Consider the following 18,747-nt stretch of genomic DNA (forward strand, 5'->3'; position numbering starts at 1 on the left):
AGTTTGAGGCTACTTTCCCACTAGCATTTTAGTTTTCCAGTATTGAGATCCATCATAGGGGCATAATACCGGAAAAAAGAGCTTCAGTTTCATCCCCATTCATTGTCAATGGGAACAAAACTGAACTCAACAGAACGTAATGCTCTAAAATGCATTCCATTCTGTTTAGTTTCATTCCCATACTGGAGAGAAAACCACAACATGTTGTAGTTGTGACGCCCATGTTCATGGTCGTGACTCCTTGGGAGCCGCATGCAGTTGCCCGCGGTCTGGGTGTTGTGTCAACCGCAGCTGGGGGCACTTAGTTTTTTGCCTCAAGTGCGGTTGCCGCGGACAACAGGTATGTGTGCGGTTGCCTTTGGTTATGTGTGTGTGTTTGTATGCACTTTCTATGTCTGGTGTGCACAGGGTTTATGTATATGTGCACTGTGACACTTTTCCTTTTGCCTGTGGCTGCCCGTGGCAACGTGTTGTATTGTTTACATGTGTTGGCAGTGTCTCGGCCTTCTGGCCGGCTCCCAGGACACTGTTGCCACGCATGTCGTTGTCGCTGGTAACAGCTGCAGCGTGATAGTTGTTTGTGCACTTCCCCTTTTAGTGGCTTCACTACCCTGTTTGGTGATGGAAGGGTTAACTCCCTTCCCAAAGTGTGTCTGTGTGGGTTTGGCCACTTTGGGCTATAAAGCCTCTGTGGAGACCTGAAGCTGAGGGGTTCTTCAGCCATGGTTTGCTGGAGACATCCTCCTGGTTATTCACCATCTCTCCAGTGAGGGCCACCCTTGTGGTCATAACTCTTGTTTGATGTTATGAAGATGTGTCTGTGGTATGCTTGTTTATTGCACCTTATGGTCCTGGGTTCCTGTGTGATGTGTGCTGTGTCCTTTTGTAGTGGATAGCAGCACTTGCACATGGGTTCCAGGCTTAGTGTCTGTGGCAGGTGAATGTTGTGTTTGTGGCATGTACCTGCCATTGCCATAAGTTGTATATGTTCCCCCATTCCTTGCAGCTTGGCCAGTGAGACTCCTGTTCCTCCGTATCCTGAAGGAACAGGTCGTCTTACCCTGCTCCTAGTTTAGGGCCTCCCTGAGGGCTAGCAGGGACTTCAAGGTTCCGGAGTATGAGCCCTCCTACCATCAGGGTCGGCTCATACAGCTAGGAGTCAGGGTCAGATTAGGGATGCGATTAGGAGGTGACCTGCTCCCTAATTCTGTCGTCCTGGTCGAGCAGCGACCGCAATCTTCTGTCATCGCACGGCTGAGGGTTTTCCCCATCCTCAGCCGTGACAGTAGTTTGCTTTTTGTCCTGGGATGCGGAGCAAAACGGATCCGGCATTACCCGTGCAAGTCAATGGGGACAGATCCATTTTCTCTGCCACAATAGAAAACTGATCCATCCTCCATTGACTTTCAGTGGAGTTCATGACTGATCCGTCTTGGCTATGTTAAATATAATACAACTTGATACGTTCATAATGGATGCGGATGGTTGTATTATCAGCAATGGAAGCGTTTTTGCTGAACCCTGCCGGATCCAGAAAAAACACTGTGGAAGTAGCCTTACTCCCTTCTCCTCATTCAGAACTAATGCATGGTTAGTGGAGCCGAGCTTGTTGTGTAGGAAAGGGTTAGGGACAATTAGGTGTTTCTATCTAAAGTATGGGGCTAGCTTTACTTCAAGAAGTCGTTTTTTAGCATAGAAGTGACATTAAAAAAATTCATAAATACAATATATATTTTAATGGTCACTGTATTTTGAACAAACTTTGTAATATATTTTGTCAGTTTCTCTCTTTCCCAGTCCTAAACTAGCATTCTCTGCTGAATCTGTCTTGAGAGATAAGATGGGCTTGCCCACTCACTGACTGATCAGATTTCATGCTGTCCATACCAGTTTATGGAGAGGGAAGGGGTGAGAAAGAGGCAGAATATCCGGAGACACACAAAGACATGCTGCCCATAGAAGCCTATGTAGAAGGGAGGGGTGAGGAGGAGTGAGCTGCTAGGAGAAAAAAAGCATTATATTAAAAATGTTCCTACAATCATTTATACTATTTATTTATTCAAAGTTTGCTGACAGTTCAGTCACCACTTAAATATACACCAAAGGTCATTTTACACATTTCTTATGGTGAAGTGTTAGGCTGTGGTCACCTCACGTTTTTCTCATCTGTTTAATGTAGAGAACAAATGTATACGCCAAATGGATGCATTAGACTGCCATACAGTGGCATCCGTTCACCATAGAGTTCCATTGAAGTAAGTTTTACCCAACTCTGCAGGATACAAGAACGTGGTGTACAGCGTTTTTGTATCCTTTTTCTTCTAACATATACGTTAAACGGAGACATAAAAGGTGATGTGAACCAACCCTTATGGAGTCATGTCAAGTACAATGGCACAACTCTGTAACCTTTATAATTTTTACATCTGATAACTCTGCTACTGGAAATGTTGACTGCCCATCCATAGGAGGCAATAAGATTAAATTGGCTATATTATGTAGAATGTAACAAAATGACATATTTTTATTATGAACTATGATTCTACCCCCTATAAATGTTTATTAGTCACTGTAGCCTCCTGCCTTATCATAAATTCATTAACCTCCCATTCATTTGTTAACAATCACATTTAGCTTCCAGAAGCTGCAAGTAGGTTAGGTTTGATAAGGTCTAACTAGCTACTTATTAAAGGTTTTATCACAGAAATATTACATTTCTCCGTTAGATCACGCAAAACATGAATCATTTTCAATTGCAATAATTTCAAATAATGCTTCTGTATTTAATGGAACAGATTTACTAATGATTAGAGTGTAAACTTAGGGCAGTGCGAGTGCCGATGGATGCTAACACTTCTATCAACGCTCGTTTGCATTGGCCTGATTACACAGGCTGGCGTAAGCTGAATGTGGGAGGAACAACTACTACCGCAGTCATCCCTCCCTCATTCAGTTTTATTGATTACACAGGGAGATGTGCTTCCAATAATCGGGCATCTTTCATCCCGCTTGTTCCTGATAATTAAACTTAGTAAAGTGGGTTCTGCCGTTAGAAGGATTTTCATGGATTTTAGTATTGTTGGATGATGTGTTTATTCATGAGGGCTATTAGTAGATACTTAACTGATCTGTTTTTGTTTTCTCTTATAGCTCATCATCTCATGACTTAACAAACTCTTGGGACCAAACCAACTTGCATAGGACCTCTGGACATTTTAGTTCAATGGGTAGTATGGACAGTATTGACCAGACCTACCATTTTGGCAGACTATCTTCTGCCAAGTCTAATAACAGCATAGATAACATAGGTAATCACAGTAAGAGGGATTCGGCATATGGCTCTTTCTCTACCAGCTTTATCACCCCAGAGCATGCACTACCCAAAAGTGGATCTGTTTCAACGGAAAATATATTGTATAAAATTAATGAGTGGGACAGTACAATACAAGGACATGGGAAGAGTGGTCAATATCTACATGAAACCAAGGGAGCAGAAGATAAACATGTATACCCTTCTTCCTCTGAGACTAACAAGTCTCAAAGAGTAGATGATATTGGAGATACAAAACATTCTGGTCGATCAAGTTTTGGACCAGTTTGGCATGTTCCCGATAAGAAAAAAAACTCATCTTCACCTCCGCCGCCACCACCTCCACTTCGAAGTGATAGTTATGCCATTGCTAAAACCCATGAGAAACCTCCTCATACACACTCAGAATTACCAGGCACACAGCACTTTAATGTTGCAAACAAGTCTCATTCAAGGCTTGAATGGAATTCAGATCCTCCTGACTATCATCCGCAAAGATATTTTAGAGGACCTGATAGGAACATATCAGATGTGAGGCGAATTAGTAATTCTTCTTATCAATCAGAAATCAATTTGGATCAGATAGTGTCCTATCAAGAAAAATATCAAAACATGTCACCTCATTCCAATAGATTACAGCTCTCTCAGTCCACCACGGATATAAGGTTTGCACAACCATCTTACAATTACCATCACCAGCGTCAGTACAGTGATCAAAGCACTTTTTTTCCAAATTCAAAAGCTCCAGCCTCCATCAAAGCACAACCTCAACAAGTGACCTTTCATTCTGGATCTCATGAGTTGATGGCAGACCCAACTCATGTTTACAGTACCCATCAGTCAAGAATCCCTAGTTCTTCTGAAGTCAATATTGGGTTAAAGGTAAAAGGAGACAATACTGGACATAGTCGCGTTAGCAATACAGGTACCAAACTGCCACCTCAGGGAAGCATCACACATCAGTATAGAGAAGACTATAGTAAAGTAGATGCCTCTGATAGAAGATCCACCTCTCAAGAAAGTACTGCCCTTAAGACCAATTACTGCCTACCTCTGCAGAACAATCAGCCTTCACCAGAAAACTGTGAGAAATATAGTCCTAAAACAACAGGGAAAAAGGACAGTCATGTAAGTAGTAATGAAAGGATGAAACCGAGAAAATGCAGTGATTACTATGAAGGACAATATGATAATAGCCATAATGTTGCACAACATGACCTAACAAATAGGGCTATCTCAAACAGTAAGTACAGACCACATCAGAAAGATTATTCTTGGAGTGAAGAAGAAGACAGCAAAATCACACCTCAGATTACACCTATGTTACATTCTCTGGCCCAGGAAGGAAGAAATCGATCAGTAAGCTCTCCTGACACAGAAGCAAGCAAACAATCACGAAGAAGTGACCGCTTTGCAACAACTTTGAGAAATGAAATTCAACAGAGACGGGCACGTTTGCAGAAGAGCAAAAGTACAGCAACCCTGACTGAATCAAATGATGGAGAAATTTTAGAAAACTGGAACCAGGATTCTCTAGAAAGCATAAATCCTCCGTCCAATGGTTCTTTTTCAAACACATACAAGAACCATTTGAAGGAGGCCCAGGCCAGAGTTTTAAGGGCTACTTCCTTCAAACGCCGAGATTTAGAACCCAGTCTTGCAGATCCTTCACTCTCTCCAGAACGAAGAAACCAAGGTTATATCATTTCCAAGCCTATGTTACCTCCTGATGGTTCGTCTTACCAATTTGACAATATTCAACCAAAGCAGAGTACAGCAGTGACCAACACTCAAAACATATCTCGTATTGGTGGTCGAAAAAGGTTTACGACACAACAAAAACTTAAATCCTACTCTGAACCTGAGAAGATAAATGAAGTTGGGATTTATGAGGATCATCCTCCGCTTCAAAACCAAGATGCCACGCAAGGAACTGTTGGTTCATTTGCAGATCGATGGAAATTTTTTGAAGAGACGAGCAAAAGTACGGAACCTCCATCTTCTCCAAAACCACCACCTTTTAATGTGTCAGGAGAAAATCTCCATGTCAAGTATGATATGTATATTGTCAAGGATTATGGAAAATTACCAGTTGAATCATGGAATGAAAAGAGGTCTCGGGCTGCATCTCTAGGATTTGAAAATCTATCTGAAAAGGATAGAAATCATAAAGATGAATATTATGGGGTTAGTTCAAAATCAACTGATGATATTGCACCACAAGCTCTAAGGTTGGGCACTTTTGCAGAATACCAAGCATCTTGGAAAGAGCAAAAGAAACCTCTAGAAAGAAAAAATTCTGGCAGATGCCATTCAGCTGATAACATTCTAGATGCGGATTTTGATCAGTCTCAGAAATCACAATACATGCATGAGAGGTCAAGATCATCTCCTACAGCAGACTTCTACACACAGGTAAATGTGTTCCTCCTACATGTGAACTTGTACTGATTGTGCTTGGTCTTTCACTTATATTTGCATCCAAAGCAAAGCTACCAAATGCTGTATATAAGGCTACATCTCTGTTTTAGATGATAATAATAACAATTCTGTAGTGTTGTACTGTTACTCTATTATTTTTACTAGAAATATATAAATACATTGACAACAGGGTGTTACCAGTTGTGGTGTGCCCAACCCACTCATTTAGACAAACAATATTTCCCCTGAGTGATGTCTGCGTTTAGAACAGACAGCACCTGGAGTGAAAACTGACCCCTTAAGGTGAATGAGTCAATTCATTGGTTCGTGCTGAGAAAATCACATCATATACTATCCTTCCCAGGAGACGCCGCCCATGTGTGGTCCGCTTAACAACACATCAGTGTTTACCATCTGGAAGACATGTTTCCTGTCTGTCTGAATGTAGCCTTACACTGGCCAGTCGATGCTGACAGTATCAGACTTGGTGGGAAGACACGTCTTTGATGAGAGGAATGTCAATACCCTATTGTCAATTTATTCATAAAATCTAAGAGGTGTTACAGAGGAACAGCTCAGCATAGGGTTATGACAAAAGATGAGAAGAATGGTAATATATGTATGTAATATGATATGTAAAATGTTTTACATTATGTCAATTTCCACCTACCTAATCATAGTACATCTCTGGGTGCAGTTTCTCCTTCTGTAGACCACCAGAACGGACATAGGGAGTCTTAGAGCAGTGATCCATGGGAAAAAGGATAGCAAGAAAGCGGTCTCTGTACTGTCACCTAGTGGAGGTAGCTACCCTTTAGTCATTGTCAGACGGTGGATTCCGGTTTTGCAATTTTAAGCATCAATTACCTGGAAACAACACTTACTTGATAGTTTATCTGTAATGCTTCGTTTTCCTGCACTCCATCATAGTCTCATGACATTTCAACTGTTTTAGTTCCCTACCCCTATGACATCACCTCAGCATCTGAGGTGTAGCCTCTCAGGGCTGTGTTCTGCTCATTCTCCTGGACCCTTCCCTTTAGGCCCCATTCACACTTCCGTAATTCCGGCTCCGCATTTCTGTTCCTGAAAGAAATAGAACATGTCCTATTCTTGTCCGCAATGCGGACAAGAATAGGCATATTCTATTAGTGCCGGCGATGTGCGGTCCACAAAATGCGGAACACACATTGCTGTGTCCGTGTTTTGCGGATTCGTTGATCCGCAAAACAAGTTACGGACGTGTGAATGGACCCTTAGACGTGATATCAGCAATCTTGCTGTCTATTAGGGCGGGGTTTATCAAGTCAGGCTTCAAGCAGGCTCCATACAGGCGAAAGGCTCATACAAACGAATTTATTCTTTGTCTGTTCAGTTTTTTATTTTATTTTTTGGCACATATGCCGAACAATCGGGAATGACTCCGTGTGCATTCCGTATGTCCATTCCTCCAAAAAATAAAACTTGTCCTATTATGTTCCGCATTATATACAAGGATAAGACTGTTGTATTATGGGCCGACTGTTCTGTTCTGCAAAATGCGGAATGCACACAGCTGGTATCAGTTTTTTGGCGGATCCTCAATTTGCGGAACAACAGTCATGTGCATCAGTCCAAACTGTGTGCCCCCCCCTTATTTTTAATTACGCTGTTTACCAATCACCATAAGTAATTTGTTCATTATATTGTATGTGTCTGTGAAGGTTCTCATTTATCCAGGTCATGGTATATCTGTAAAGAATAAATCAAGGCAACTGGACTTACTGTAGATTTCTTGAAAATGTTTCACTCATTCTTCCAACGAGCTTTCTCAATTTCTTATATTGTATAGGCTATTATGATTACAGTGATAGCAAATACTGTTTTGTGATAGTTAATAATAAAAAAAACTGTACTGTACTATAAGGCATAAAAATCCCATCTGTACAGCAGAGCTTTTCTATAGAGTTGTGGGTAAGGGAGCTGTGTACTGTACAGAAGGTCTGGGATTCAAATCTCACTGATACCTATTAAAGTTGTGGTAGAGCTGTGTTTTTACTTTCCAGCTTTTTTATGGTAAAATGTCCTGCAATGGTTCTCCCTAAGAAGGGAGAAGCATTAAAGTATATATAACATACTTAGTATGAACTATCACAAAACCGTATTTGGTATCCCTGTAATCACAATATTCTGTCAAATATAGTAAATAAATGATTTATGGTGATTGGTAAATGGCATCGTTTTTTCCCCTCGTTTCAGTAATAAACTATTTATTTAGTGCTATGCCTATGAAACAAAATAGCTTTTAAAGCACAGAAAATTCAGCGCTTCTAACAGAGCAGGTCTGTAGTGTAATGGTAACTCTTCTGCCTGCCATGCAAAAGATCTGGAGTTCAAATCCTGATGAAGACCTGTTAAGTTATTACTAAAAGTCTATGTGCTGGAAGAAGGTCCCTGCCCCAACCAATATCGAACACAGCTTCATTAGTATCCACTGCAATGTTCCCGTTTGGAGGGGAAGAAGAGGCAGAGACCTGATGCTACGGACACTTCCCATGAGTTTTGCACTGGGATGTAAACACAGGGGGCCAGATTTATCATTAGCTCAGGTCAGAATAATGGAGTGAAAAAGTCCCAAACGCTAAAACTGCGCACAAATTTGCGACTTTTTTCTGCTCTGCACTATGCTTGCCAGTATTCTGAAAGTGGGCGTGTTTTCTTATGTAAATTAATCTCTAGACAGATTTACTATTGGGACTATTTAAAAAGTTGCAAAAAAGTCGCAATTTCACTCCAGTGAGGACCATGCTTATCTTATAAGACTTTTTAATAGAACATGCGACTTTTTCATAAAAACTTGCAACTTTTTCGTAAAGATGTGCGACTTTTGTAAAGCTGCTTACTGACGGATAAACTGCTACCGTCAAACCACATTTATTACAGTCTTAAAGGGCCGATCATAAATCTGACTTAGCTAAAACTGACTTTAGCCATATGTGAAAGTGGAGTGAGCTGTCAGTCATGATAAATCTGGCCCAGGGTGCGGATTACAGATCGAAGTTACGCTGGTGGAGTCAAATGCATTCTGAACTTCATCATCAGATTTATATAATGCAGTAAGGTTCGATGCTGGTGTTCATTTTTTGTGTAACTGGAAAACCCCTTTAACAGGGCTTGCAACATGACTTAGGATATTAGTTCCCGTTTCCTTTTGGACAAGGTGTGGAATCAGCCACTACTTTATCGATATTCCAATGTAGATTGATAATGAGGTGATGCACAATTTGACAGTACATGGGACACCTAGCAGTCAGATAATTGACAGTCCATACAGTTCATGAGAATTCAAACCACAACGTAAGTACAAAGGCAACACCTAAACCACTATTACCCACATCTATTAGGTTGTTTAGTCCTAGAGGGCACACCCCTGAGCCACAGAAACTGAGCTCCCAAGGAACCCTTGTCAAAGATCGATTCATGGTTTTATTCCTTGTGAGTTTTTTTTTTTTTTTTTTGTCTTTATTTTTCTGTTCGTGGATTGACATTGAAAATCAATGACATTTCTGTAAGCATGAGTAACATTGAGTATTACAGGGGAACTGTCACTGTAAACAACGGGCACCATGAAATACCAACAGGCTCCTTTATTACAAAGAATGGTGGGGGAGATTTATTAACACTGGTTAAAAGGCAAACTGGCTTAGTTGCCCATCCCAACCAATCAAATTCAGCCTTTCATTTTTCACATTGCCAGATTATGACCACAATAAAACATACAAGGGTTTTTAACTTCTGAGACATTTATGGTATATTGAGAGTAAATGCCCAAAATGTCTGATGTCCCCACAGATCAGTAGAATTGAATAAAATGGGTTATCTCCCTTCAGCAAATAGCATTTATTATGTAGAAGTTGTTAATACAAGCCACTTACTAATGTATTATGATTATCCATATTGCTTCCTTTGCTAGCTGGAATCATTTTTTCATCACATTATACATTGCTCGTTTCCATGGTTACGACCACCCTGCAATCCAGCAGCGGTGGTCGTGCTTGCACACCATAGGAAAAAGCACTAGCCTATGTGAGCTCCGATGATCGCGATCAAAAGAGAGGCCAGCATTTTTTCCTATAGTGTGCAAGTACGACCACCACTGATGGATTGCAGAGTGGTCGTAACCATTGAAACGTTTAATGTATAATGTGATGAACAAATAAATCCAGCCAGCAAAGGAATTAATATGGATGATAACAATACATTAGAAACTTCTTCTACACAATAAATGCTGTTTGGTGAGATGAGACAACCCCTTTAAGGATGGTGTGAGCTCAGCTCAGTGAAAACCTCAGTTGGGCCAGGTCACACATCCAAAATACAAAAGCAAAATGTGGCCCTATTATACTTGTGTGAACATGGTGGTAGACGAAAAATGTTTTGTCTGGATTGTTCTGTTTAGTCTCATATAGCACTGATCTAGCCCTAGAGTGCCAGCCTCCCAGTGCCCCACAGTGCCACCTTATCGGTGCCACCAATAAAATGCAGCTATCAGCAGACAGACATTTCTTTTTGAAGGTACAGAACATGGGCAAAGCATGTTTGTGTCCTGATGGGTGGGAGCCTCACAGAATGGCATTGTGGGCCACAAGTTGTGAATGCTTAATCTAGAGAAAGGAACAAACCTGTTTGAGGTAGGTAAGGCAAACAATACCTCTTGGGGCTCATTCACACAACCGCGCCGTGTTTTGCGGTCTGCAAATTGCGGATCCACAAACCACAGATGCCGCCTTTGTGTGTTCCTCAATTTACGGAACGGGCAGCCCACTATAGAAATGCCTATTCTTGTCCGTAAAACGGTGAAGAGTAGAACATGTTCTATCCTTTTTGCGGGGCCATGGAATGGAGCAACGGATGTGGACAGAACATGGTATGCTGTCCGCATCTTTTGTGGCCCCATTGAAATGAATGGCTCCTGTGGATGCCCCAGTTACAGTGGAAACAGTGAATAAAAAGTAAAAATAAATAAAATCTGTGTTCTCCAGAGGTCTTTTAATGACCTCCTGGTGGACAAATTATGTGCCAAAAAGAAATTAAAATATAAGTAAAAAAATAATAATGCAGTTAAAAACTGAAACCGTCACCATAGTCGTCCCATTCTCTCAAACCTATACATGTTATATATGAAAATAATCGTCACAAAATAGGGAACCCATTGCAATAATTCATTTTTGTCAGTTTTAATATTTAAGAAATAAAAATATATAATTTAAAAAATTACCTTTTAATAGTAATTAGCAGTTTTCCTCCAAATTAAACCTAAAAAAATAAATAAATAAAGTCCTAAGTGTCAAGTAAAATAAATTGCGAAAATTATTTTGGTAGTCAAACGAATAAAAAAAGCTATGGTCACTAAACCACCACGTGCACCGAATCACAAAAAGTTGCCTGGACATTCAGGCCTTTTTTGGTCCTGGTCACGAAAGGGTTAATATCTCACCTCTGTCCGCAGTTACTGTTAATAGTACCAGACAGAATGATGCAGCATGCTGCGCTGTTGTGTCCAATAAAATGCTGGCCTCCCTGACTGAAATCTGACTGGCCCCATCATATTCCAAGGGATTCGTTAGGCACTGCTTTTTTCAGTCTTTTGACAAAAATGACACTAACATTATTTTTATTGTCCTGCTTCTAAAATGAAACAGAAAAATGGCAGTTATCATGTAGACAAAGTTAATACAAGGCACTTACTAATGTATTGTGATTGTCCATATTGCTTCCTTTTCTGGTTGGATTCTTTTTCCCATCACGTTATACACTGCTCGTTTCCATGGTTACAACCTTCAGTGCAGATACCAGGTGGCCAGGACTGAAGCTGCTGCACATTTGTGCCTATACGTGCACACGTGGTCCCGGCCACCAGAGAGGCCGGTGCTTTTTCCTATATTATGCAAGCACGTCCACCGCTGGTCGTAACCCCTGGAAACAAGCAGTGTATAACGTGATGTAAAAGTGGATCCAGCCAGCAGGAGGCAATATGGACAATCACAATACATAAGTAAGTGCCTTGTATAAACTTTGTCTATATGTTAAGTGCCATTTGCTGAAGTGAGACAACCCCTTTAAATCTCAACTGTGAGCCTAGCCTAACATGTCATTTTCATCTCAAAGTGAATGTCATAGAAACAAAACCCAAAAAGCAATGGTGGAATAACATTTTTTTTCCATTCCTCCCTACAAATAATGACTCGGATTCACTAATTCTATAGATCTGTGATGGCTAACCTCCGACACTCCAGCTGCGGTAAAACTACGACTCCCACTTGCTTGGCTATTCTCAGAACTCCATAGAAATGAATGGAGCATGCTGGGAGTCGTAGTTTCCCCACAGCTGGAGTGCTGGAGGTTAGCCATCACTGCTATAGCTGGTTGTCTAGACCTGCCCGGATTTATCACAGGGGCTATATGCCGCTAATGTCATATAGGTGTGGGTCCCCTGAAGTGAACAAGAGCACACTGCGCAAGCGCGGCAACTCTCCACTCACTTCTACGTTAGTTCCAAAAATAGCTGCGCGCTGGCTATTTCCAGCACGCCGCACATGTGGGGACCCCTCGCCTATCTGACAGGATATGCCACCAATGTCTTAGATGACACAAGCCCTTTAAGGGGTTAGGGTAAATTCACATGCTGCAGATGTGTTTCAGAAAACGACTGTCTCGTTCGTTCACACGTGCATGGTGCAGAAACAACCGCAGTCACATTTACGGAACCAGTTTTCATCTGCCGAAAAATTGCTGCATGGCCGCAACCCTAGCACTGGGCCATTGCTGCCATCTTTCTGTCTGGGCATCCCGGGCAGTAGATGCTGCCAGGCACCAGTAGAATTTTTTTATGAGATTTAGGGCTTATGCACACAAGCATTTTTTTTTTTTCAGTGTCTGTTCCGTTTTATTTTTATTTATTTATTTGCGGCCCCCTATGCAGAACCATTCACTTCAATGAGTCTGAAAAATTCCGTATGTCCGCATGGTCGTTCCGCAAAAAAGATAGGAAGTGTCCTATTCTTGTCCGTTTTGCGGACTAGGATAGGCATTGTTGCAATTTGAAATGATTGGTTCCACATACGGGCTGCAAAAAAAACAAAAAACGGAACGAACATAGACAAAAAATCCGTTCCTAAGGCTACATGCACACGAACGTTTTGTTTCCGCGTCCGTTCCGTTTTTTTTGCGGATAGGATGCGGACCCATTCATTTCAATGGGTCCGCAAAAAACGCGGACAGCGCACCGTGTGCTGTCTGCATCAGTATGTGCGTTCCATTGCCCCGCAAAAAAAATAGTGCATGTCCTATTTTTTTCTAGTTAGCAGACAAGGATAGGCATTATTACAATGGATCCGCAAAAAAAAACAAGACGGATGCCATACGGAATGTCGTCAGTTTTTTTTGTTTTTTTTTGCGGATCCGCAATTTGCGTACCGCAAAACACATACGGTCGTGTGTATGTAGCCTAATACTGAGAAGGATGCGGTGGATACCCTCCCTCCTCTGTAGGGCTTCTCCTTTTGTGCAATACTTTTAGAAACAAGTGACTGCAAGTGCCTGAAGGTCTCTTGGCGCTACGTCTTGTGCTGTTTACACGTTCCTTCGAGATAAGCGCACAATGAATAATGGCACAGCAGATCTGTTCAGGGAGAGTCATGTGGTTCACTGCTACGCTCCCAGCCAGCATGATAAGACGGCACACTATTGGCTTCATGCGCTCCCGAGCAGACCAAACCCACAGACACAGGCTTCCATAATAACACATCTTCTCCCTCCTGAAACTTGATGACTGGGTGTCTGACTGCGCTTTGAAATCCTTTCTGCAGGGAGCCGTCGTAGAGTCAACGAAGCAGGCGGCCACCGAGAGGGAGAATGCTGAGAGAGAGGACTGCAGCAGAGAGGACTCGTCCGTAAGGTAAGGTGCCTGCTGCTGCTGCCAGCCATGCCACTCATCTGCAAACCTGTGCCTTCCCCCAGTATTATGGGGAAATGATGTGTCAGGACTGGGCTTTGTTGCACGTCTCGCAATCTCCACATTAGCGCTGTATTAGAGGATAGCTATTTCTGACATTTCCCATGTATTTCCTATAGGGCACACTTTGTATATTTCCAGCAGCAGGCATGAGACGTGATAGCCTCTCGTCCGTCTGTGTGCCTGCTGATAGGTATATTATGGCAGGGTATTTTATCCCATATACTGAATCGTACACTGAATTCCTTTCGGAGAACATCCTGTGTCTCGCACAATCGGCCCTTGTTCTGAACAGAACCCCCATTTCTGCAGCATGTATGGATGTATTCTGCGTGCCTCCATTTCATTTCTAGATCAGTGTAGGAGGCATAAATCACTGCCCAAAATAAGCATGCCCGGGGTTGTCTGATGCGCGGAATCCTCCCAGAGAAAGACTCTGCCACCTCTGCCCTGAATGGAAATGGCATGAATTTATTAGGGTGGAATGCGGTCTTCTGCGTCAAAGGAATGGGTTAGTACATAGCAGTGTGTGTGTTGTCAGCCCTGAGGATGTAGTGTGTCTGTATGTATATACTATATAGCGCTGACATATTCTGTAGAGGTTTAGGCATTGTGATTGCTGGTTGTCTCCAGTCGAGCTCACAATCTAAGGCTGTAATGCACGAACACCGACCACGGGGCAGCGGATCGGGGACCTATTCACTTTAATGGCTCTGCGATCAGCCCGTTCCACAAAAAGATAGGACATGTTCTATCTTTTTGCGGAATGGAAGTATGGGACAAAACCTCACGGAAGCACTCCGTACTGCTTCCGTGGGTTACGTTCTGTGCTTCCGTCACGCACCGTTCCGGATTTGCGGACCCATTGAAGTGAATGGGTCCGCATCCGTGATGCGGAGTGCCCACAGAACGGTGCCTGTGTATTTGCGGATCTGCAAATGCGGTCCGCGATACGGCAACAGGCAGCACACAGTTCGTGTGCAGGAGGCCTAAGTCCCCTATCAGTATGTCTTTGGAGTGTGGGAGGAAACCCACGCAAACACGGGAGAACATACAAACTCCATGCCCAGGTTGTCCTCAGTCGGATTCGTACCCCAGTGCTGCAAGGTACGAGTGCTAATCACTGAGCCACTGTGCTGCCACCACAACAAGGACACTTCTGACATTTATTCCACTTTCGTATTCCCCATTAAGATAACGATACTTCAGTATTACCTATAACTACAGTCCTCTGTTATTCCTCCTGGAAATGTATTATGAAAGCGTTGTAAAACTTTTGGTTTGTCATGGTGACACATGAACGATTTTGCTTGTTGGGGGTCTGGGTGCTGAGACCTCCACCGATACCTAGAATAAGAAGAGAGAAGTGCTCGCAGGGTGCACTCTCTGCAGAAGACAGAAGCAAGACAGGCTCATAGAGTTTCTGTTGACTCCATCTTGCTGCCTTCTGCTGTAGCGAGGAGAGAGTGCCATATGCAAGTGCTTTTCTTTCCTTGTTCTAGTGATCGTTTGGGGTCTCAGCCGTCAGACTGCCACCAATCCAAACTTTTGATATGTCTCTATGACACATCAAAGGTTTTCTGAAAACTCAGTGACCCTTTAAATCAGATGACCCCCCCCCCCCCCCTTGTCAAAGGGATCTGACATGATCAGCACTGATTGGAAAGCAGTAGACTATGTAGGGAATTGATTTTTAGGAGGAATAGCAGAGGAATAGCACAGGGCAAAATTTAAAGGAAAGATTTTATTTTATGAGAAATACAAGGATTTACAAAAATAGTCTTCTTTAGGCTAAGGTTACACAACACCTTTAACTGTGGCGCACGTTACACGGTGAGAAATTACAGATCGCTACGTGCATGGCAGCAAATAGAAGTGCAACCCTCACGTTACTGTGACCCCCTTCATTTTCATTATATGTGATGCACACAGAGCCGCCTTGTGATCTGTGGACGTATGACGTGTATGGCTGCCAAAGCAGCAATGTAAGAGCCAGGACTACTGAGATGACGGATTACTAGAAATGGGATGCATACATATATACTCACATATACCCCTCAGGAGAGCCTTGTGTTGGACTATGAAGTAAATCCCAACACGGGGCTGTCAGGTGCCAGATCAGCAGGACCTCTGGAGCGGTCGATGCCGGATTGGTAGGATTTAGCTGTATTAGGCAATGTGCTGTTCACCTTGTGTGATGATGACCCTTCTGAGCTATGGAGGCTTCACATTCCTGATGCTGCCCTCCAGATGACTTCAGCAAAATATTCTGTCAATGTACAGTAGTGCAGATGTATTCTGCCGAGCGTACGGAAACTGGGATCGGATGCAGTCCTGCGAGATCATTGCTGCGCGTGAAAGAAGCAATTTCTATGGTAATGTCTTTTCTGTATAGCGCATTGATGAGAGGCATAAGCTATACCGGCCGTACGTAGTGTATGTAGTGTGGGAAGGAGGATGCAGGTAGGACAATCTGATTTTGATGGTTGAACGGAAGAGGGAAACTAAGTCATACAATGACTTGCACCCTGTGTATGAATTCTGCATATGTACTGCAATGCTACAATCCCATTGTACTTTTCTGGGGCCCCCGCAGTATCCGGTCTAGTGACCCTAGTGTGCGTCTATTGGCAGAAGTGGCAAAAGCGTTTCTTTTACAATCTCCGTTCAGTCGTTCACACCATGACCTTTGGGACTCATGCACGCGGCCGTTGCTCTGCCGTTCCGTGCATTGGGGACCACAATTTGCAATGCACGGGCAACATCTGTGTGGATTCCGCAGATGAATCCAGACCCATGCACCTGGGTCCGCAATACACGGGGCACCGGCCGAGTGCATTACGCATCACAGATGTGTACCCATTCACTTGAATGGGTCTGAAAATCCAGAGGAACGGAAGCACTACGAAGTGCTTCCTGGGGTTCCATTCCGTGCCCCCGTACTGCAAAAAGATAGAACTTTCTCTATCTTTTTGCGGAACAGACTGAACGCGGACCCATTCAAGCGAATGGGTCTGCAATCCACATGCTGCTCGCCCACGGTCAGTGGCCGTGCATTGGGACCGCAGTTTGCGGTCCACAGCACGGGCATGGAGGGGCAACGGTCGTGTGAACGAGCCCTTACAATGCGTTTTTCACTGAAGCCCCATTCACTTTTTTGGGGCCAGGGCTGCGTGAAAAACGCAGAATGTAGAACATGCTGCGATTCTCGCGCAACACAGAAAAACGATTGTGTGCACAGACCCATTGAAATGATTGGGTCAGGATTCAGGTCGGGTGCTATGTGTTCACTTCATGCATTGCACCTGTGCAGAAAACTTGCTCGTGTGAAAGAGGCCTTAGACTAGCATGGATCCCCCGCCAAATATAAGGGTCATTAAAGGGCTTCTGTCACCCCCCCATTGCACAATTTTCATTAGCCGACATTAGATATTTGCTAATGTCAGCTGAGTGCAATCATACATGTCCTACCTTTGTCTGTGGCTTATTTCTTGTAAAAATCATACTTTTATCATATGCAAATTTCTTCACTACCAGCAAGTTGGGCGTGTACTTGCTGGTAGCCGCCGCATCTGCCGCTTCTAGATATGCCCCATCTCCTCTTGATAGACAGGGCCAGCAAGCGCTCTCCTCCTCCCGGTGGCCCCGTCTGATGCTGAATTCCCGCGCCTGCGCCGTAACGTTCCTCGATCGATACTGAGTGAAGGACGTGTGTTTGCCAGCTCCTTCCTCAGTGCGCCTGCGCCGATTACGTCGCACTACACCCGGAAGAGAAGACTGCCGGCATCAGCGATAATCGGCAGTCTTCTCTTCCGGGTGTAGTGTGACGTAATCGGCGCAGGCGCACTGAGGAAGGAGCCTGCAAGCGCGCGTCCTTCACTCAGGACGCCTGCGCCGATCGAGGAACGTTACGGCGCAGGCGCGGGAATTCAGCAGCAGCGGGAGGAGCAGAGCGCTTGCTGGTCCTGTCTATCAAGAGGAGATAGGGCGTGTCTAGAAGCGGCAGATGTGGCGGCTACCAGCAAGTACACGCCCAACTTGCTGGTAGTCAAGAAATTTGCATATGATAAAAGTATGATTTTTACAAGAAATAAGCCACAGACAAAAGTAGGACATGTATGATTGCACTCAGCTGACATTAGCAAATAGCTAATGTCGGCTACTGAAAATTGCACAATGGGGGTGACAAGACCTTTAAGACCGGCGTCTAAAACTCCGGTTTTAATAAATGACCCCCCAAATGTTTAGCTACAGGTGTTCCATTGCCCGAACACCACTGCTCTCAAAGGCTATAATGGTGCACAGCAAGTTACTGGCACTAATGTGAGCAGCCTGCATGACCTCAAGGTGCTACCATGGCCGGCAGCAACTCTGGACGTGTCTTCCATTGAGCACATCTGGGACATCATTGGTCGGCAATTACAAAAGGCGCTGCCAGCAGCAGATCTTAATGATTAGCGATATCACATGAATTTAATGTGGCAGAACATTCCTCGGACATGAATATGTGTGGAGCTCATACTAGATACTGAATAAATCAAGATGTTTTGAATATTTTGTTTCCATTTTTTATCATTTGCATATCATTAACATGCCTGTCAATCCATTGATTTCCATAATTTCTTTGTGTTCCAATTTCAATGTTCTATATACACAACAGCTTATTCTGATATGTCATCTTAAAGGGTAGGTCCGCTTTAAAGGGATTGTTTCATCAGGACAAACTCCATACATGTTCTCTTTTACAGCATATGGATGTCATACTGAGGAGTCCCTGCCCGCGACCTCTTTATGAACCAGAATGGATTGCTGCTAACCCAACCAGCCATGGGTTATATTGCATCCATTGAAATCCTTGTGGGGAAAACCACCACGTCAACACCCAAAAACCATAGACAGATAGACCAAAGTGCTCAGTAAAAAACGTGCAGGCATGAAACCGCTTGAGTGACTCTGGATTGCAGGCTATCCTTACAAAATGCTGCCTCTGTAGTAAAAGCCTCAGGGAGTTAATGCATAGTTT

The 18,747-nt window shown here is 43.4% G+C and overlaps 1 protein-coding gene across 2 annotated transcripts in view; it reads left to right on the top strand.

Moving 5' to 3' along the window:
- SHROOM2 (shroom family member 2) overlaps nucleotides 1–18,747 on the top strand; it is a 181,228-nt gene that overhangs the window by 111,717 nt on the left and 50,764 nt on the right. For both annotated transcript variants that reach the window (XM_044284564.1, XM_044284563.1), the window contains exons 4-5: nucleotides 3,151–5,725; nucleotides 13,579–13,667. In XM_044284564.1, the coding sequence (XP_044140499.1) occupies nucleotides 3,151–5,725; nucleotides 13,579–13,667 (2,664 nt within the window). The remainder of the gene's footprint in view (nucleotides 1–3,150; nucleotides 5,726–13,578; nucleotides 13,668–18,747) is intronic.

This window comes from Bufo gargarizans, chromosome 3 (genome assembly GCF_014858855.1).
Source record: "Bufo gargarizans isolate SCDJY-AF-19 chromosome 3, ASM1485885v1, whole genome shotgun sequence".
Taxonomy (NCBI): domain Eukaryota; kingdom Metazoa; phylum Chordata; class Amphibia; order Anura; family Bufonidae; genus Bufo; species Bufo gargarizans.